Source organism: Xiphophorus couchianus, chromosome 11 (assembly GCF_001444195.1).
Source record: "Xiphophorus couchianus chromosome 11, X_couchianus-1.0, whole genome shotgun sequence".
Lineage (NCBI taxonomy): Eukaryota > Metazoa > Chordata > Actinopteri > Cyprinodontiformes > Poeciliidae > Xiphophorus > Xiphophorus couchianus.
In genome coordinates, this window is record NC_040238.1 from 14,838,001 (window position 1) to 14,860,041 (window position 22,041).

The 22,041-nt window shown below is 37.7% G+C and overlaps 1 protein-coding gene across 3 annotated transcripts in view; it reads left to right on the forward strand.

The window, feature by feature from the left end:
• ntm (neurotrimin) overlaps window positions 1–22,041 on the forward strand; it is a 257,381-nt gene that overhangs the window by 221,688 nt on the left and 13,652 nt on the right. For all 3 annotated transcript variants that reach the window (XM_028031761.1, XM_028031759.1, XM_028031758.1), the window contains 2 exons: window positions 4,646–4,878; window positions 12,858–12,983. In XM_028031761.1, coding sequence (XP_027887562.1) covers window positions 4,646–4,878; window positions 12,858–12,983 — 359 coding nt within the window. The remainder of the gene's footprint in view (window positions 1–4,645; window positions 4,879–12,857; window positions 12,984–22,041) is intronic.

The following is a 22,041-nucleotide window of genomic DNA, read 5'->3' on the forward strand; positions in this document are numbered from 1 at the left end:
ATGTAATAAAGGCTTACATTTTTCATGGGTAATGTTTGTTGTCCAAGACTTCTTGTAGTCAGACAGGAAAAAGAACTAAAAGTTCATCTGATCCGCTTCAATACTCAATCGAGCATTTCCAAAAAATTATGCTTGCATTTCTTGGGATCCAATCAGCAACACTCTGGGAGCCATGATGACTGTTTGCCACCCAAGAGAGCAAGCTGAAAGACACAGAAAATTAAAATAAACGCATGACCTTTATATCTCTTATATAACAAAGGGTAATCAGGCAATGTTTTAATTTAAAGGCTGTTCACCCCTGTGACCTAAGAAAGAATATGTTTGTTTCAAAAGTTCGCTGGAAATTTATTTCCTGACATTTAAAAGCGCGGTCACCAACAGCAGGATGGATTTTTTGCAAAAGTGGACATTCAAGTTGTAAGCAGACAATTTCATAAAACCAGTTAATGCCGTCATTTTGTGCAATTCTCATTTTGTAGAAATTATATTTTACTCATGACCTTTACTCTGCTCGAGGAAGGGTCATGGAAATGGTTTTGTGTGGAGAAATAACTTTCAAAAGCAATTTGTACAAGCTAAGTTACTGTTCTGTTTTATCACAGAACATAATAAATATCAACTTTATTATTTAGTGCAGGAGACAGCAACTGACCTGTCAATATAGCATTAGGATTTAGGCATGAGTGTGTTTCGTCTGGCCAGCTTCTCTCTGCCGAGCACACAAATTAGAAACTGTAAATTCTTCTGTCTTGTGTGTCTTTGCATTAGCCCTGAAACAGACTGGCGCTAGTTCAGGTTGCACTCTGCTATTTAATTCCTTCCTACTATGATAGGCTTCCAATGGGAACAGGTGTAACTCTGATGTAAAGCTGTATACCTGCAAAAATCACTTGGAAAAGAGATGGGGGGGAAAAAAAACATCAAGTGAAATCAACAGGAAAGACTTATGGATACTGAGCACACGTGATGTCACAACTACACATAACCTGATCTGGCAAAGATAATTTAAGCACTTTATTTTTCTGTTAGACTCTAGAAAATACAAAGCCAATGGCAGTATGAAGACTGATTGTGTAGCTCATGGGATTCAGAAGTAAAGTGCAGGAAAGAAAGAGATCAAAACAAGATGCTTTTAAGAACCAGAAGAGAGTAGGGACTGAGCATTAAACTCCAGGGATCAGGGCGCAACCCAAACAGGTCACAGGTCATGGAGCATCTCTTTGTCTTCAGAGCAGCAAAGCTCCATAGCGGAGATCAGTGCAACTTTTCAATAAGCTACTGGGAGGTGTGCACTTAGCAACAGATGGCTTTGATGGTAAAGTGGTCAATGCACCAAGAAGAATGCATTAATGTTTCAGTGAAAACTGCTGGAGACACTTCTGAGAATATTAAGCTGAATAAAAAAAAAAAACTTGGAAGAAGCTTTTTATGTTGGGAAAAAAAAGCAGCCAAAAATCCTTATAGCTGAATACAGTAAACTTACAAAGTTTACACAAGAAATGCATGAGGAGACTGTTAGCTTTAACATCTAAAAGTTAAAACTCCAGCTGTAACTTTTAGAAGTTAAAGTCGGAGTTGTTATACACCATCTGCAAGAAGTTATACACCATATTGATACTGGGGACCTAAGTACTCCAGTTTTATAGCTTTTTTAAATTCAAGAAAATATATACTTTCTCTTCTGTTATGTTTTGTTACTTTGTTATTGTTATTTCATCCTCAGCATGATCTCTCTGGTGCGCCAGGAACCTTCGATTCATTTTGGCGATTTACAGCCGACTACGAGGCAGCCGGGCTGAAAATGAGCATCCAGAGTCTAAAACCTCAGGCCAGAACAGCGTTAACCCCGAATTGGTTTATAGCTTTATAAATTAAACAGCAGCTAAAAAAAAATATCCATTTATATATCTTTCTGCCTGTCTGCCTAATGCACCAACACACCTCTCCTTCATTAAGATTTGAAGCACATTGAACCTGAATTTTATTCAAGTTCAATGTGAATAAATGTGAGCGAATGATACCTTATGGTGCTCTTCATGAATTTAGAATAAAATTGAGCGAGAGGCTGACAGGCAAGTAGAATGGCAATCAGTTTTATTTTTTAGAAGAAATTAGCTCAGTTGTCGGTAAAGCAGATTTACATTTCTGTATATCTAGTGATTCTGCAAACTTTAAAAAAATGAGTTAATATGCACACATAATTGCTCGCATAAATATTTTATTTACAGATTATGTGAAGCTTGTTTCCATTGTTGTGCAGGTTTTCTTGTATATACCTAATTTTGCGCCTTATTATTATATCATATAATTCCAAATGTCACCATTCCAAATTTCCATCAAGCATCTCATGTTTGATGGCTGAAGTGTTTTTTTTTAAGTGATTCTACATTTTCCTGCTCTGTTGTTGTCAGTTTTTGTTGTGATTGTGATACCAGTACGTCTAATGTTGTAGATGGCGATGTTTACATTTATCAGTTAAATTCTTACACAAGTGTAGATTTTTTTGAAAATGGGTCATCTTAAAATGCTCATAAGTGTATTTAACCTTTGCGATTTGTACAGTTTTATAGACTTACACTAGATTCATGGGTACATCAAGATATGAGACTTTTTGTAAAAGATGCCTTGCTTTCTGTACATCTCTTGCTATGGTACATGCAGTTTGGTACTTACACCATAAATCTGTACAAAGGCTGTAGCAATAAAATAATTCTCCTGAATTGGATTTTTCACAAAGTGTGGCTCATTTCGTCACATCTACTTGAAAAGCTTTTTATACTTCTGCAAATGGGGGGGGGGAAAGTAGTGTTTTATGTAACAGTTTAAAAAGAGAGTTTCTGAATAAATAGCATAGGAAACTTAGCTTGTATAGTATGTAGCACTCAACAAAAGATCCATTAGAGACTTCCTGCTATTACCTCCCCATTTGTGCAGTCTTGTATACCTCTTCCATTCTCTCATTCCCTTCTAAGCAGCAGCTTTATGACCCTACCGTTTCTCATCTCAGTGATACTGAAAGGTGATGCCAGGAAGCTGTTCATGTTACTGACCCTCTCTTATTAAATTGAAAGCTTGACACAGAAAATTTGCTCAGTTCCTCTAAATTTATTTAAGTTTTTAAACATTTTTTTTTTTTCATTTTGGAAGGTGTTTCCCTCAACTTCAGGCAATAGCAAAAGTTTTGCAGGGTTAGAAATTACAATGTTATGACCATTATTGAACGTCTGCTTGTTTGTTAAAGGGTAACGTTTCACGTAAAGGAAGACAAATTAAATACTGTCTAGATACCTATTATTAGCTGATGCCCCACTTTGTGTTTTAAAACACTTTTGATATTTTTGAATATTTCAAATGAACTCACTTTGCAAATAATGATCTAAGAATTTAAAATTCTTACAGATTTCATTTCTATTCAGTGAGGAGTGTAAAAAGGTAGTACATGCAACAACAAAAAAAACATCAAAGAAGTAATGAAAAAATTATGACTTAAAAATTACGAAAAGAAATGAGAAAAAGTTATGGGACCACAGCAAAAAAAAGTTAAGTGTAAATGTTTGGTGGTCACTATTTGAAACCAATCTAGACTTTAGAGATGGACAATGCATCTCTTGGACTTTAAAAATGAATTCATTTAATTGCTCAATGTAAACACAGTAAAATTGAAACATTATACTGAGAGTATAAGTGAAAGAGGTGCTATGTAGAGATAGGAAGGCACAGAAAAACGTAGTGTACGTAGCCATGGCAGGACCTCAGAAGAGCAGAACGAATGAAAGAGTGAAACGGTGATATGAGCTTTGAGCTTAGTGCCGGACCGGTTTGTGTTTATGCTGCCGGGAATTCTGACACAAACTCTGGCATGGATGCTGGCTCTCGTGAGCCCGTTGGTTCGTAGAGGGACTGTCATCTCGAATGTAAGCTGTGTGTTTTGGGCCTAAAAGCATGTGGCTCCGCTGGAGCACTTTCTGCAAACCAGAACATTTTAATTGAAGCCTATAGGACCTGAGTGGGGGGGGTAGGAGGGAAACCGAAATCTGATAAGATTGGTTGTTTGTAGAAAAAAAAAAAAGAAAAAAAGAACTAAAGTGAATGAATGGAGAGCACAACTGTTCACTACTTTTTTGCTTCCAAGGCTGGACAGCACACCTGGTTGTTTGTGCAGAGAACCCTGCTGTTGATAGACAGACCATGCGACATGCTGACATTTTTTATAAATTAGAATTGACGAGAACACCTGAATCAGTTGACGGCTCGTTAGCAGGCTTCTGCAGAACATTGACATGTTGCGGAGGTATTTACCACCTGGGCGTTGAACCAGGGACAGAACTGAAACATGCAGGACACTGTCCCTTCAGGACTTTGGACGCCCCTGCACTAATACTAAAAATTCCTCTTCCCTGATCTAAATTTTAATAAAACAGATGTAGATAAAACACATATGCTTCTTGACCAGAGAATGAGGTTCATGTACAAATAAGCAAAATCAGCTCTATGCATACTTTTAATTACTTGATAATTATTATTTAACTTTTGACCTGATTATACACAGTAGATTGGGTGATTGTTCTGAGACTGACATGTACGTATGTACATTTCCATCTGCCTTTTAATCTTTATATTATTTGCTTGTTCTTTTTCACAGGTGTGAACAGGGAGATGTTGTGACACACACAGCATGGCTGAACCGCTCCAGTATACTTTATGCCGGAGAAGACAAATGGTCTGTTGATCCCAGAGTGAGTCTGGTGACCCTTAACCAGGAGGAGTTTACCATTAAGATTGAAAATGTGGACATGACGGATGAAGGACAGTATGTGTGCGCAGTCCAGACAAGCAGTCGGCCGAGAACAACCTCAGTACATGTTCTTGTCCAAGGTAAATGAACATCTAAGAGCAATCTGGCTACTGTTGTGTGTGTGAATGAGCGAGAAGGTAGTAGACAAATACCATAAAATATTTAGTGCTAAGAAGATTCCAATACCTTGTGGTTTTTTAATTGTGTTTGTTGTGGTTTATTTCTGAATTTGAAAGAAAACTGGAGCAGTTTCACTTGATTTACGTGTTTTCTAATGTGTAGGAAAGAATTAGGATTTATTCCAAAAAAATATGCTTTAGCTGTGTTTTTGTCCTCGTGGTATTGGCGCATATCTGCCTTTCATTTATGAAGCCGTGGAAGGCACGAACTCTTCAGAAAATAATGCTCCCACCTCACATTCCTGGACCCATTAAGAACGTTGCCAAGGATTTTTTTTAACATCCCAAAAAATGTCATCAAAGGTGCGAAGTGCTGTGGAGAGCAATACCTTCAAAGATTTTTTTTTTTTTTTTTTAAACAACGAATAAAGTCAAATAAATAATAGTAATAATATGCGGCCCAGGCTGGCACAATTTCCTTGTGCTCTGTGTTGAAAAAGCAGCAAGAAAAATGAATTCAGAAAAAAACAATCAATTATGTGTCCTTTCTTTGTTTTTCATTAGTTGGTAGACCTTGCCCTAAATCTATTCTACAGTGTTCACTGTGAAATTACAGGGAGAGGGATTTTAACACCCAATATTGTCAACTTGGAACCAGAGAAAAACATAAAACTAAGAGTTCAAGAGGAATTAAAAATACTTTTTTTTATTACCAGTCATTTCTATGCACACTGTTAGCCACCAAGTACTAATGGATGCACAAATCATAAATATACATATTGAAGTGAATCTGACAAACCCGAACCATTAACTGGTGTATTTATCTTGTGACTAATTCCCTACCTAATTTGTAAAAAATACTCCACCTTTAGTCCCAGGCAGGTATATTTTGTTCAAATATAGACAAAGAAGACAGATGGAAACTGATTTCTCATCAGCAATACTTGCCTCCCTTTTAACAAACCACGTTGTCCATGTTTATTCAGTACCTTTTATATATGTGTAGCTATAGAAATGATGAACTGGAAGCAACCTGCTGATCTTCTGCATTTCTTTTCACGTCTTTGGGTACTTGTAATTTGCGTTAAGTCAGCATGCATCGCAACACTCAGTTGGAAGTTGACAGGAAGAACTCGTATAAATTACTGTCTCCTCTCAAGCCCCCAGTTGGTTGTGGCAAATGGGCGCTTGTACTAGTCCAGATTCTGCTGGAGGTCTCTTCCTGTTTAGGGGGAGTTTTTCCTCTCTTCATGCTCGGCATGAGGGATTGCTGTACAAGTCAACGGCAAAGCAAAGTACATGCTCATCTAGGAGGAGTTAATACCGCAAGTCAATGACTCGAAGCAATTTGCAGGGTTTCCTCAAATGGAAACTCTTCAAAAATATTTTTGAATAATTAATTAAGCAAACTTCAATGTTTCATAACTAAGATCAATTGGAATGCATGTGTGATTGATTTGAAATATTTTTTTTGTAAAGCGCCTCGAGACGTTTGTTGTGAATTGACGTTCTATAAATAAACTGAAGTGAATTGAGTATAGGTTTCTGTCACTCAGTGGGCTTTTACCTGTGACAGCATCTTAGGTGAAGCTTCCCCTCCTGTCTCTCCCTCATTATGATCAGGCTAAGGCTCATCAGGCTCTCAGGCATCAGGAAAGCACAGCAGTCAAAAGCCTCTGAGCAATTTTTAATTTTTAACCATTTATGTTTTGGATTTTCTTTTCTGTTTTACTTGCGCTTCACCTTCCACCTTATTCTACTGCTATAAATGAGTTACTCTTCTTTGACAGTTGTTTTTTAAAAAAAAACAAACATACATAGAAGTTAGTGGAAGCAGGAATGCTTAATTTGCTGATCACAGCTGCTACTTTCTTTAAGTCAGACTGACATAACTCGTGTGTCCAGCAGAAGGAAATAAGACACAGTTATTAGCTCAATGCTTACAAAGTCATGGCACTTTAACATGATAACTCTGACTTTTGCAGTCAAAAGTCGTGACTCTGTGCCACGGGCGTATTTGTTTGCTCCTCTTCATCAAGCTTCTTGCTGATGGACCTAGTGTTTGTGAGGAGTAGGACGGGGAGCGGCGGCTTATGAGGCTGTTTGCTCAGCCTGCCTTGTGGACTCCCCCGGCTGCCGTCTGTCTGCTCCTGTCTGAGCCCGACCGACCGTGATCCACGCTCCTGATAACTGCTCTGGACGGAATGAGACCGATGGAAGTCACTCGCTGTGTCAGTGTGACGTTGTTGTCCCGTTTTCAACAAAACCGCCTGACATGTATGTGTTAATTGTCTGGTTGAAAAGCTGAAAGCTGGTGTCACCATGGAAATAGTTATTGGTTAGTTAAATAAAGAAATTGATTCAATAGTTAAATAATAAATTAAACATAATTTCTACTCAGGTCCCCCCGCCCTTACTAATGACGTCGTTGCAAGTGGGTGGCTTGACTGTTCTGTAAATTATGCTACAATCTGGGAAAAGATATTTGTCAATTATTGCAAGAGCGCAATTTATTTTTTAAATTTTCACATTGCTCCTAAGAACTATTCATTGGTGTATGATAAATTGCATTTTTGTCTTTTCTCGCACGAGCTTTCAACTTCGACTTGACATCATAGTTGGAGTTCAGTCCTCGCTCATTGTTGCTTTGGAAACGGCGAAAAGCAAGACAAAGGCAAGCCCACCCTGTAGCTAAGAAAGTCTGTGAAGAGCAGCCATGATAAAAGATGTAGGGTCACTGTGTGTGTTCTTGCAGGTGGTACTGCTTTCTGCCGGAGCAACAATAGATTTGCCCATTTCTTTGACTATTTCATCCCCTGGGAGCCATTTATCTGCTCCAATTGTGCAGAAGGTTTTATAAAACAAGAAAGTTGTATTTTTAGTAGATGGTGTCAGAATTAGCTTTTCAAATAGTTTTTCCCTCATGACATGACCAAAGGTCTAATATTAAATGTCAAATTTAAAACTTAGAGGTCCTAATTATAGGTGATAGCAGTACATTCTTGGAATTTGTCTACTGTTTCCAGCTTGTTATACAAAATTAATGTAAGAAAGTCATAAAAATGTGTAACTGTGCTGCATTATTTAAGAAATAGGAAGCAACAGTCTGCTGTCATATAGTTGTATCCCTTACCTTTACACACTACGCATTTTTACTACATAAATCTTTACAGAATATAGGCATATTAGGAAAATTTGTGGATATTTTTGACACAAAAGAAAATAAAATATCTTAACATTTACACTAAGCTAGGGTACAATCAGAAATATTAGATAATGTGCCTTAACTCTACGCCTGTGTGTTCAAGATTCTTGTTATCTTGAACAATACACACTTGGTGTTTCTTTTGTTTTGTCTGGAAACCTTGAAGACTATGTTGAGATTTAGGTTTTGTGTTTGATGGTTCGGCAGCAATGTCCCAAAACAAAGATCTTTTTTAACAAAAGCTGGTCTGCTGCAGATTATTGTTTTTTTTTTTATTTTTTATAAAGTTGTCTCAATGTAGCTAAACTCTCATTAAATATTTACAGGTATCCACATTTTATCTTCCATAAAGCAAAACAATTGTAACATTTTCTATAAAAAAGCACCACCAGACAGTACTTATTTAAATTGTAGGCCTCCCTAAAGCATGTCATGCTCGGCATTTTTTTTGTTGATCGTCATGATTCATAATGCTGTGTAAAACAGTCAGTGGACAAAATCTAATTTAAATACATTAATTTGCCGCCTCCTTTCTCTACCTGCCTCTGCTGCGTCTGCAGGCTCTTTCTTCCATGAGATGAGACGTCTATGCACTAACAGCAGCTGAGATGGCCAAGATAGAAACCTTTGTTGATATTGTTACATTTAAAATAAAGAAAAACTGCATGTTGTATGTTGTTTTTTTGGAATTCTAATTAGTACACTGAACTTAGCTTCTGCCCTGATATTCCTTTTTAAATGTTGCTATATGCTAATATTCTTGTAGTCCTGCTTCCAGTTTCTGTTGACATTAAACACTGAATCAACAATATGCTTCAGGTGCTCCTTTCCTGGCGTCTGTCTCGAATTAATGTCGAATCATCAATCAATCAAATATTTTTTTTATGGCACATTTCAGCAACAAGGCATCGCCTTACATCATGAAAACACAAAAATACAAAGCTATAGAACGCACAGCCAACAGTTGAAACATTACATGTTAAGCTCCATTGTTTCATATCAGATTGTTGATTAATGCTTCATTAATTATGTTTCCAAAGCAACTCTAATCAGGTGGGCTGATTAGTCTAGATTTAAAGGAAGTCAGTGTTTCAGCTGTTTTGCAGTTTTCTGGAAGTTTGTTCCAGATTTGAGGTAAATAGAAGCTGAATGTTGCTTCTCCATGTTTGGTTCTGGTTTTGGGGATGCAGAGCAGAACCAGAACCAGAAGACCTGAGAGGTCTGGAAGGTCGATACAACAGCAGCAAATCTTTAATGCATTGTGGTTCTAAGCCGTTCACTGATTTATAAACTAACAGCAGTATTTTAAAGTTTTTGCTCTGAGCTACAGGGAGCCAGTGTATGGACTTTAAAACTTGTGTGATGTGCTCTATCTTCCTGGTTTTAGTGAGAACCCGATCAGCAGCGTTCTGGATCAACTGCAGCTGGTAGATTGATTTTGTTAGGCAGACCTATAAAGACCCTATTGCTATAATAAACGCGGCTAAAGATAAACGCATGGATGAGTTTCTCTAGATCTCGCTGAGACATAAGTCCTCTAATCCTGGAGATGTTCTTCAGGTGGTAGAAGGCCGACTTTTTAACTGTTCTTATGTGCCTCTGCAGGTTCAGGTCAGAGTCCATCTGACTCTATTCCCAGATTCCAGGCCTGATCACTAGGTTTTAGTTGTAATAATTGAAGCTGTGTGCTGATTAGATCATTCCTCTTTAGGTCTAAAAATAATAACTTCAGTTTTGTTTCAACAATTATCTGTTGGCAACAAATTCAACTTAGTAGTGTTGGTGGTAGGAAGTACCAGTTATTAATATGGTGTTGTCTAAAAACCCTTCTTTTATTTCATGCACTCAACGTGAAGTGAGGCTTCATTCAACAAAATCTCCTTTACACAGAGCAGATGATCAGATTTCACAGAGATGCACTTATGGTGTGAAGCTGTTCATAGGTAATGAGCACAAATACGGATGATGGTTCAACAGCAGATATTCTTGGTAAACCTACATTATACCAAGGCCATTCACTTTCAACAAACCGCTGAGTTCAGCATGAGTTTAACTTTCATCTCAAACTGGCTGTAATTTAATGAATTTGATAACCCTCATAAAAATACACATTTGCACTGCTGTTCAGGTCGGTCCAGGTTTTCTGTACTCGCCTACAAAACCAGGGAATGGTCCAAATTGGATAAAAATTGGAACGGTGATGTGCATACATGGTGGCGGGTGCAGTGACTGTGATTGAACATTGTCGGATGTCAGAACAACCGACAATGAAAATCATGTGCTAATGTTCTATAAGACACCGAAGGCACTTTGTCAACACAGTGGACATTAATCACAGTTGACTCCGTTTGACACAGAAAAGTGTGTAGCTAAGGCCAAGTTGCTGTATTATGCAATTACCCAGCAGATGGAGTGTGTAGATGTCACTGTGGTCCAATGCCGGCACCAGTGGGTACTAACACAGTCTCTTTCCACACTGTGTAGACCTCACATGCTGACTGTAGTTCTTACATCACCCTTTATTTACAATCTCACTCCCAGAAAAACCCATTTGGCACAACTAAATGTGTGTGTTCTCTTTCATCCACTAAAGCAGACTCGGAGTTTATCTGTTAAGACGTCTCTCTCTCCTTGATAAAGCCGCTAAAGGAACTACTGCTGCCATTAATGCCTTAATTCTCTGAAACATAGAAAGCCCTCCTGGATCTGTTTCTTTTTCATGTGTATGTTCTGTGTTCTCAAATTCTTAGTCGGTAACAGCAGATTACCGTTGACTCTAAGCCTGGTTCTGCTGGAAGTTTCCTTTCCGCTGTCACTACATGCATGCTCAGGGTGAGGGATGGCAGTAAAGTCAACGGCAATCTGCTGTGTTTCCTTATATGGAAAACGTTCTTTAACCAATTTGAATAATAACCCGACTGCATTTTTGGATAACTAAGATCCAAAGTGGAACATATGTTTTTATCCTCCAGCAAGAATGAATAAAGATAACCAGAACGTGCAATTCAAAAGCATTCAAGGTCATTAGCTCACATTTTCCTCTGGCTACCTATCAGCATCTAAATACTGAAAAATACTGTAAAATGTAAAGAATACACAGTTCAACTATGAATTAATGGAAGAACTTAGCATCTTTTGCTCCTGATTAGACCCTCAAACTGTGCAGATAAGTCAGACAACAAAAGGTTATAAGGACAATCGAACATTTTCTTGGGAGTGTTTCTAAATCAAATGAGATATTTTTTCTTCCAAATGACATAAAAAAAAAACATTGTCATGAATTTTTGAACAGAGGTCAAGAGAAACCTCAAGAGCTGAGTTTGCAAACCAAACAATAAAGATGATTAGTTTCAATGACCAAATGTCTTCTTGTTATGGACACATTTTTTTAAGTAACCATAAATTAACGCTTTGCTGCAAAGAAAAAATTGAGGATTTACTTCCATAGTTTGATGTTTACGTATATTAATTACTAAATATTTTATTTGACTCTACTGGAATTCCTGAAGGAGTTAACTCATCCCAGGTTTTCTTGCTAATTGACAAATAAGCATCTAAGATTTGCATGAGGAGTAGAAATAACTAGGAAGAGGTGGAGCTGGTTGTAAATGGCTGGTTTTGTTTTAAATCGTTGTTATTTCATGTGGCAGTGTAATTGAACTGCTACCACACACCTGTAAAGTGTTGCTTGACGTTTTAAAGTTTTCACAAAAAAAACCCCTAATCATTCAACGGATGCTATATAAAATCTAATTCTTTGCAAAAATCTGAGAACAGATTAAAACTCATACAGTACAAAAGCAGATCAGTCTGAAATGTCAATCACTGATGACATGTTATCAGTGATGTGATCAATAATGAGGGTATTTGCTAAACACATTTTCTTTTATTTTTTCTTATTTGCAGTATAGATTTCAGATGGCAATGATCTATCAACAAAAAAATCCCAAACAAGTAAAAGGTGCAAGTTCACCTGAAAATAGGTGAACTTTAGAGCTCAGAAGTAAACTGGTCCGTTCCAGGGAATGTGTTTAACAGAGCTGGTTCTGATTTGAAATTTCAACAAGCGCTTTTTATTACAGAAAGCAAATTAAATCTGAGGAACTTATTAGTTACTGGTTGTTTTGGACTTTCAGCCTCACCCAGGAATCAGATCTGGACCTTTGAATATACAGTTTAAGAACACATGCTTCGTAGGTTAAAAAAAATATTAAAAATCTGATTTTCTCAAGTTCATGGCAGTGGTAGCCCTGTTAGCCATCCTGTCATTCTGAAGAAAAACTTTGTTTAACATAGAAGGGGGAAAGAGAGAGTACGCATGGAGGATTGCAGCAGTTGCTCCTTCAGTGTCTATGTCCAGAAATGAGACGTCAAAGACACAATTATTCTAACGATAATATAAAAATGTGTGTACAAAAAAAATGGTTATTGGATATTTTATATACAGTACAGACCAAAAGTTTGGACACAACTGTGTGTCCAAACATTTGGTCTGTACTGCATATAACCAAAGTTAAATAACACTTCAACCAACAGAAATGCTAAACTGTTTTTTTTTCTCCTGCAAGCTGATAAGTTATTATAAAGTGATTTATTAATTTAGCTTTTCACAGAAGACTCTTTACACCTTTAATTTGTAAACAAATCCAGATTTATTAAAAAAAACTAGTGTTATTTTTAGATACATGAAACCATTTACTAATAGATGCAACCTCTTTCTCTCTTTTTGTCTTAGTGCCTCCAAAAATCATCAACTTTTCAAGGGATATTGTGGTAAATGAGGGATCTAATGTTACCCTGATGTGTCAAGCCGGCGGTAAACCAGAGCCGTCCATCAGCTGGAAATTTATCTCCAATTCAGGTAAGCTGTTGGCCTGCTAAAGGAGTGACATTATAGAGGAGCTGTTCAGCCTGCTTCATGTTTTAGTGCTTTATGTTGCTCCTGTCTCTCACTCTCCCCCACATCCCAGGTGTTTTCACATCTATCAGTGACTTTGTCTCACACCCGGTGGATTTTGCGCTTCGCTAACTTCCCATCATTACCTGTTCCAGGTCATCATTATGCTGCAATCATTTACTGGGAAATAAATTGGCCCTGTTGTAATTGGACTAATGAATTAGTATAACTAAATGGATGTAAATATTTTATGAGCAGTTTGACTGATGGAACAAAGGAAGGAGGATTAAAACGGGACGTTGCTTTTAGTTGCTCACCATGGCCAAATCTTTTTCTGTCTCATTTTCATTCCACCTTCTATGTTTTTAGTGTGTTTGCTTCTCTATTACTTTAGGAAGATTGGATTAAACTGAGACTTGGTTGCCAGTTCTGTAAGCTTGTGTAGCCTTGCGTGGCCTAATTAGGAAAAACACATGCATTTATGAGCTTTTAGGAAACCCAAACTCTGTGGCGTCATTTGTGCTGCTCTTTATTTAAGCCACAGTTTGTGTGTCGAGATTCTAACATGGTGTAAATGTGACTAACCTGCCTGGGAGGAGATAAGCAGCGAGAGGAGACGGTAATTGTTTCTTTGGAGAATCAGAAACAGTGAGCCAGCTGTTTCCCCTGGAAATCAGAGCCAATTGTTTTCACACATAGATTTGGGTGTAATATAACGGTTGAGTGGATTGCTTTGCGAGACTTATTTTATTATTTCTCTCTTTCCAAAAATGACTAAAGCGCTACATTTATAAACCTAATGAACTGGGCGACCATTGTTGTGTACGGTGGGCAGACGAGGCACTTTACTTTCGTAGCAGAGACCAACAATTCTCATATAGGTTCCTGTTTTGTGTCTGTCTTGATGTAACAAATACAAGTTGAAAGAGTACAGAACAACAAAGAAATCAGTAACGTAGCAATAGACGAACGCTTAGTTTCTGTTTTGTCTTCAAACTGAACTGGTCGGCGTGTCGAAAAGCTCATGATTTCTCCTTTTCCCTCGTGATTTTCCTGCCAGCACTCTTGAGCTCGTAATTCCCAAACGCTGCCATATTTCGAAGGAAACCTCAGACTTATAGACTGATGCTTACAGGCTTTAATAGGCAATTTGCATTTAAAACCACTGCACAGATTGTTATAGCCTAAAGGCCTGAATATACCGCCGTGCATCTATGAATGCCGCCGAGTAGGAAAGCACAGAGCATTCGTCTCTGTCTGTATTGTACAGTCACCTCTACAGTACCGGTACGGGGGATCAAATTTATGTCACGCAGGCTTTGCAGTTGAGTGGACAAGAGAGTGGAATGAGAGGTGTGAATTAGGTTAAAGTGGAAAGAAAGAGGACTCTGATGCAGGACAAGGAAAACTGCATTATTGCTTTTTATAGTAGAACCGCATCAATAATTTATTGATGATTGGGATAGCTTGCTCCGTTTTTTTTGTTTTTTTTCTGCAATTACATACAATGACTTTAATTTGGTGGACTCATGATATGCTTTGCGCGAGTTGAATCTGATTCTTTCATTTCAATAACTTGTTTTATTGACAAACTGTGTCTGCCGAGCTACCTTTGCCTTAATTATGCTGTAATTAAATTCATATCCTGTTTTCAAAGAAGAGTACATAAGATGATTTTAGAAACTCTGTATATGTAGTAGCCCTACGAGGTTATTGATTAAGAAGCAAGAGATACATATATGAATGCCTCTTTCATTATATTTACCCAGAGAATTAATATTATGTGGCTGCACTAACGCTGAAACAAGCTGAAAATTTCATTAATTAATTCAGCTACTGTTGCGGGTGGGTAATATGGATTTAAAGTTTTATCACAACATTTTGCAGTACTTTAATGACAATGATAAACGTGACAGTTAGGACTATGAATTGCTTCTTTTCACATAAAGAAGCATAATTTGTATCACTAGACTGAATACAGTCACTCTGTTTAATCATATGTTCAAATGTATTGACATGTACTGAATGATACTCTGAACAGTGAAGAAAATGCTAAAACTGACAATCCCAAGAATATGGTCAGTTTACATTTTATTTGAAACATTTTTAATTGGAGTTATTTTGATAACAATAAATCAAAATTCCTATCATGATAAGAAATGTATCACGATAAATGATACAATAAATGCCCACCTTTAGTTCCTATTAACTGAACACTAATAGAGCTTTGAAATTTAGTTCCTACATTTTCCAAAACTAAATAGTCAGATTTAGTTCAGATGGTTATGACAAAGAAAAGTAGTGTACCACTGACCACTATACATTCTTTGTCACCATTTTTTGTTTACCAAAAGTTTTCATTTTTTTATTCTCTTACGCAGCAGACTCTTGCCCTTGGCATTACATGCCTGCATTGTGTATGAAGTTTATTTCTGTTTTTTGCGCAACTATTGCCTATCACATCGGCTCCTTTGTCAGCAATCACACTGGAGGATTGACAGAGAAATGTAATAAGAAAATAAGAAGAATAGAGAATAGCATAGCAGCATGTTCTAATTCTTGGAGGAGCCCAAATCTTTGTTTCAGTTCCTAGCAACTTCTGTGTAACACGTCCAGCCCAGGGCCAGTCAGTGTGGACCTACTCAGTGTGAGCACTCCTGTGTGTTTTAAGAGTGAATTAAAAAATAATGAGACACGGCGTGTGCGTGTGTTTGACGACGTGTTTGCGTGTGTGTGCTCCAATATCCAAAGGATTTCAGACGAGCAATGGGGCACTCAGAGGACTGAGACAGCTGGTCATCACATTTGATATATAGTTGGCTTTAAGGCCCGGTGATGGATCAGAAGGGATTCCTGTTTTCCCTGCAGAGCACACAACCTGCATAGTTTTCAGCGGAGGTGGTCAGCTATCACAGGCTGCAACAGGGCAGCCAGAACAAACCTGCAGAGACTAGACACTCAGAGAGCTTCATTTAAAAAGGTGGACTGTGGAGGTTATAGGAAGAGTCTTGGCTGTGTACTTCAAGAAGCCACAAAGGCCAAATATTTCCATGCTGTACATGTATCAAAATACATTTTTTTGTCTTCTTGCAGTTTAGCAAGAAGAAAAACTACGTCTATAAAACATAGTTGAAACCAGATATTTACATATGCAACATGAAAATACGCAATCTGTCTGAAAGTAAATCAGACTTCATATTTACTGTTCCAGATCAGTTACCAAAATTCTACAACAATACAAATTATTTAGAGAATTTCTTTGAATTTTTTTTGTTTTGGCTCAGGTGGCTTTTATTTGAGAGTGGTTAGACAGGAAAGTGGGTAATGAGAGAGAGAGGAGGAAGACATGCAGCAAAGGTCGGGATTTGAACCTGTGACGTCCGCGTGGAGGACTAAGGAATCCATACGTGGGTTGTGCTTTTAATCTGCACCATCACACCACTCACACTTCTTAAAGTTTACTCAAACTCTGAATTTTTTATGCGTTCTATAATAATTGGTAAATTTGTGTTTTAACACTGTGTGGTTTTCTGAAATGTTGGCCCATTTGTCCTGACAATACTGTTGAATCAAGTCTGCCTTGCTCACATCCACACACACCTTTCCAGCTGTGTTGTGCAAAGATTTTTTCCCTATGGAGCTGAGATTTTTGATTTGTGATGGCCACTCTGAAGTATTGCCAAGCCAGATTGTTACCAATGGGGTTATGCTTGGGGGGTTTTTTGTTCATTTGGGAGACCTATTTATGTCAGAATAGTAACTTTCTGCTGAAAACTTGTTCAACAGTCCAGTCTGTTTTCTGCTCAGCCCAGAAAAGACACCTGACATTGTCTCTGGTTCAGAAGTGGCTTGATGCAGAGAATGTGACACTTGTGTTGTCTGGGTTGAACTTCACTTGACTGTCCTCAAGGCTGTGGTTGTCTCTGTTGCTGGCGCATATGTTTCTTACGAACTTCTTCCTTATACTCAATTTTCTGTTAATATGCTTGGATACAGAACCAGCTGGTTCAGCAGTGACCTTTTCTGTCTTCTTCTCCTTGTGAAGGCTGTCCATGATTGTCTTCTGGACATCTGTCCAATCAGCAGTCTTCCCCACGATGGCGTCCTCTACCGACCCACAGTGAGAGACGGTTTAAGGGCTCAGAAACCTTTGCAGGTGTTTTCTGTTAGTTTGCTGATACGATGTGATACCATGAGTTTCGAGTTTTGACTCTTTGCCACATGTTCTAATTTTCTGAAACACTGAATGTTGGGTTTTCATTATCTGTAACACAAAATCTTCAAAATTACAAGAAACAAGACTTAGAATATTTCTCTCTATACGTGATGATTCTATAATATATGTGAGTTTCATCATTTTTAGATGACTAGCAAGAAATATTGCGCAAATATGCCTTATTCTGCATTTTTGAGACGTACTATTTGTGTTTGCAAAGTAGATGGCGATATGAAAAGCAAAATGCACACGTCTCCATTTTCCTTGAAACCAGGTATTTGACCAACACAGACTGGCTTCAATACTATCCCCAAAATAGCTCGCAGTGAGCGATGCTCTGCAATTATGAGTGAGTCAAATGTTGATCAGTTGAAATAGGGAATTGATCTGCCGAGAGAATAGCCTCATCAAGTTTTATGTCATTTTAAGCATGATCGCTTTGTTCCAGAACGATTTCGCCATAGGAAATATGAATTGTGTAACAGCTCAACTGCTTGCCTGTAGTGAAGCAATTAGACTTAATACGGGCCATCTCAATAGGACATCACAATGTCTATTTAGTTGACAGCTGTCTTTTAAAACATTATTAAATGCACAAAGGGAGTCTCAGAAGTACGTAGATCTACATTACCACCAGGGGTTTTTATAAAAGACTGGTTTCTCTCAGGCTTAAGTTAACAAAAATAATGACAGTACATTTACTGTAAAAAAAAAAAAAAAAACATAGAAAGAAAAAAAAATAGTCACTGAAAAATAACATGTCCCTTCAGCTGGTCTGTTCAAGCATAGCTTATGTAACAGAAATCTGATCCAAATGCCTTTAGTTTTGATTCTCTAAGCATTATAAATAAAACATTTAAACATGGAGAGTCATATAGAGAAATATTTTCGTCTAGTATTAGTAAAATGGCTGCAGGAGAATAATGAATATAAACCACGTTACAAATGGCACGTTTGTTTCCCTAATACATTTCTCTTTGGATTAGCTGCTACAAAAACATATCACCAAACAATAAGAGCTGTAATCATTTCTTCGTCTGTCTTTACATGAGAAAGAATTTTGGACTTCCATCCTGAAAGCAGCAAGAGACGCTCTGACTAACAGAGCTGAAATCAATGGATGCTCTTATTTACACAGCGTTAGCAGCAGAAGATGATAAAATGGAATTTATTGACATTCTCCTGGAGGCTTTTGAGAAACTCTAATACTGCTTTAATCTTCTTATGGACTTCTGAGAATATGTGCCTGCTTCTTCGTCTTCTGAGGGACAGTGAAATACCATCAGGGTATAAACTACGGTTTAGATTCAAAATTGTCAGGCTGCCTTTCCCCATTTTGAGAAAAAGAAACCTCCGCGGGTGTTGTTGATTCATGCCAGTCGGATGTGATAACCATGGAGGCTCTGAAGGGCAAGACATTTTCTAGCAATGACAAAAAAAATTATAATTAAACTGACCTTATAACTTATTGGAAGATTTCGAAATAGTTCTCTTTTTAACCGAGAAAAAAGTTAAACTTTTATTCATAAAAGTTTAACTTTTTTTTTTTTGGTGGCCCTGAAAATGAAGTGGAAAAAAGATATATTTTGATTAATTAACTCTGATCAATTTTACCTTCTGTTTGTTTTTCTAAAATGCTTTTTTAAAATAAATGTTCAGCCCTGAAAAGCAATTAAGAAATGAAACAAATAAAAGGTTCATTTTTGTGTGTTATTTCGAGGGCATCGCATGAAGTGAAACACTTCACAGACATCAGAAATGGGATCAATTAAAAGTATTAAAAGTAAATAACAGAATGAAACACTTGGTAGGTAAAGTATAATAAAATAAATATTACACGTGCCAGAAAGATCTGGTTACTAGAAATCTGAGATTAAGGTTAACGAATCTTACAGATTATCCATGTGTTACTTGGCCGCTATGCTTAGTGCTGTGATAGTATTCCTTGTACTTCTAAACAAACAGTTTAGTCAACTTTATATAAAGTATGAAGGAAAGTGTAGAACAGAAATGTTCAGTTATCATCTCTTGTTTCGAAGCGTTGAACAAATAAAAACTACTTCTATCACAAATAACGGAATACTGTGAAGAATGCCATATTGTGGACGGAGGTGAAGGGAGTCTTCATGTTGTCAGCGCAATAATGAAAACTGGAACATTTCTGAAGGAATTTAAACTGGTCCTGCCAAAGTGTGCCTGTCGGCTGGAACCCAGCGTTCTGATGCTAAAAATTAGCATCAATGCTAAAGTAAGCTACAATGTACTCAACAGCATGTGGAGAGTCACAAGCAGGTTGAGTAACATGGACTTCATTCAGTACGTATAAGCTAAAATTAGCCAAAATGCTAATGTTAGCCTAAATGCAATGTTAGCATGCAGGTTAGCAGGCTAGCATATTGTCTTACATTGACTTCCTCCATTCAATGTGCTAAACATGGCTAATAAATAAACAAAATAGCTAAAATACTTATTTTAGGGAAAAGGCTACTGCTAATGTGGACATTAGCTACTGTGGGGGGCTCAAACATTAGCACTGCTAATGTTTGAGCTAATGTTAATGCAGTGTCTTTATACTTCGTGGCAAGAAAAAAAAGCTCTTTTCTTAACACCAAATTAATTATTGTTTATAAAACATAAGTTCTTTTGAAATACTGCGTATCTGCTTGGACACAAGATATTTACAGTTGGTAAAATTTACTTCGTGGCACTTGGTTACCAGAAAACACGCGCATCTCTTAGCAACAGATTAACAACAAATATTGTTGTTGTTCAAAAAACATAAGATTTATTCTGCTCTTTTCAAATACTACTTACCTTATACTACTTGCTACATAACAAGATTTGTGCATTTGGTGAATTTTTCCGAAAATTGAAAATGTCAAAGGTAGCGGCAGTTATTTTGAGGTGTAGAGTAAGAGATGCCTTCAATGCATTGCATGGAGGCATTTCAATGCTCTCCTTTGCATTGCTATGGCAGGCCCCAATAATTACATTAAAAAAACTGGTCCAAGGCTAGTTATTTTCAACCCCAAGCCAGTTGTCTGATAACCTCTGGTCCCAAAGCACCTCTGGTCGCCTCCCTTTCCCAGAGGGAGAAATCACAGAAAATTATTAATTATTTACAAGAATTACAGCACATTTATAGTGGTGGAAATTTGACCATTAACTCAGGCTAGCGACGTCAAACAAGAAAATTGTGAGATGTTAAACTCTTGTTACTGTGGTCACTAACCCGTCCTGTGTTGGGTTCACCCTAAGTGATGGAAATTTTGGACTTTTGCTCGTGTTTGTTGCTTCCGTGTTTTGTGTACTGTTTTCTAGATGACATGAAAGATAAAAGTAAAAAAAAAAACATGCTAAAATCACAGCACCACCTAGTGTCCTGGCCTTATAACTACAGGAAAGTCAACATGTCTTGGTGGTCTTCTGTTTACATGGAACTTTTCCCTAATCAACATTGAAAATAGCATCAGTTTCCAGACTGCGGTCTCCTGCAAACATAGCCTGAGCTTCCTTAGCCAGATGCGTGGCTTTCAGGCTCCAATAAACATCTAATATTAATAATTTAGACTTCCCAAACGATTCCGCTCTAAGCCTATCTCTACAAATGATGTATCTTTTCGTTTCACAACACTTCTTACAATGTGCTACAAAACAATGTGAAAGGTATTGACAAGCCAAATCTATATTTCCAACAGATACTCTGTGCTAGCAACCGTTTCAGAAGACATTAAGCTGCCTTGTTTCATGGTAACACAGACTCAGAGCTACAGTATTACCAAGATTCTATTTTTTCCTCTCTCAGTCTTTTTATGTTTGGTTTCTTCAAAGGAAAGAAAAAATACATCAAAAGGGCCCTGGCAAATTAGGAAATTCCATATGCTGACGGCTGATATTCAGCATGTATACTCGCATCTCACACAGGCATAATTTAAGAGTTAAACTCATTCGATGGGTGGCTTATTTGTGTTTTCACTTTTCTTGTGCTCTATTTCAATAATGTAGACTTTCTTTCTGATTCCCAGTCAAAACAGCCTTAGTGTGGTGCCGTCGCCACCTCTTCTCTTAAAGCTATTCACTCAGTGACCTTTCGCTCACGAGCAAGCCGGTTACAGCTTTTTGATTCCCAGTTTGTCGTGGCTTACGCTTGCTACCATCTAAGCAAATCCTATCTGCTATTCTACTTCAATTTCCTCTTCCCTGCCGGCTTCAGTTCATCAATTTGAATCTACCCTCTTTGTGTCTCCACACTCTTTCCTGAAATGCGTGCATCCCTCAAGCATCTGCTCTTACTGTCCTCCCGTCCTCTCCCCACTAAGTTGCTCACCTTGCCCTGCGCCCAAATGTCTTTGTCGCTTTCCATTTTCTACCCCATTTTCTTCTTTGCCCTTGAGTTTGAACATAGCATTTCAGGGACACAGAGAGGGTACATTATCTTCTGCCCAGCCTCTCCTGAGACATCCCTTCTCTTTCTGCTTTCTTCTTCTGGAAACCTTCTTCTGTGTGGTCTCCCTGATGACCTGCCCTGTCACTTTGATGGCAGTGTAGGACAAAGTACTCTCCTGCTAATGAATAGGCCACAAAGCCAGAAGTCCTATTTAACAAAGGCTAAGCCACTGAAAGTCAAGGGTAGCTTTGCATCGCTGCTGAAATTGCAAGTAGAATCCATGTTGTTTTTGTCTATATGGGAAAACGTATTTTTTTGTGTGTATTTTTCTGAATGTTGGATGGTGCTGCAGGCATTCAGAGTGAGTGGGTAAGAGGCATTCACTTTCTATATTCTGAGACAATTTAAAGTGGTCAAAA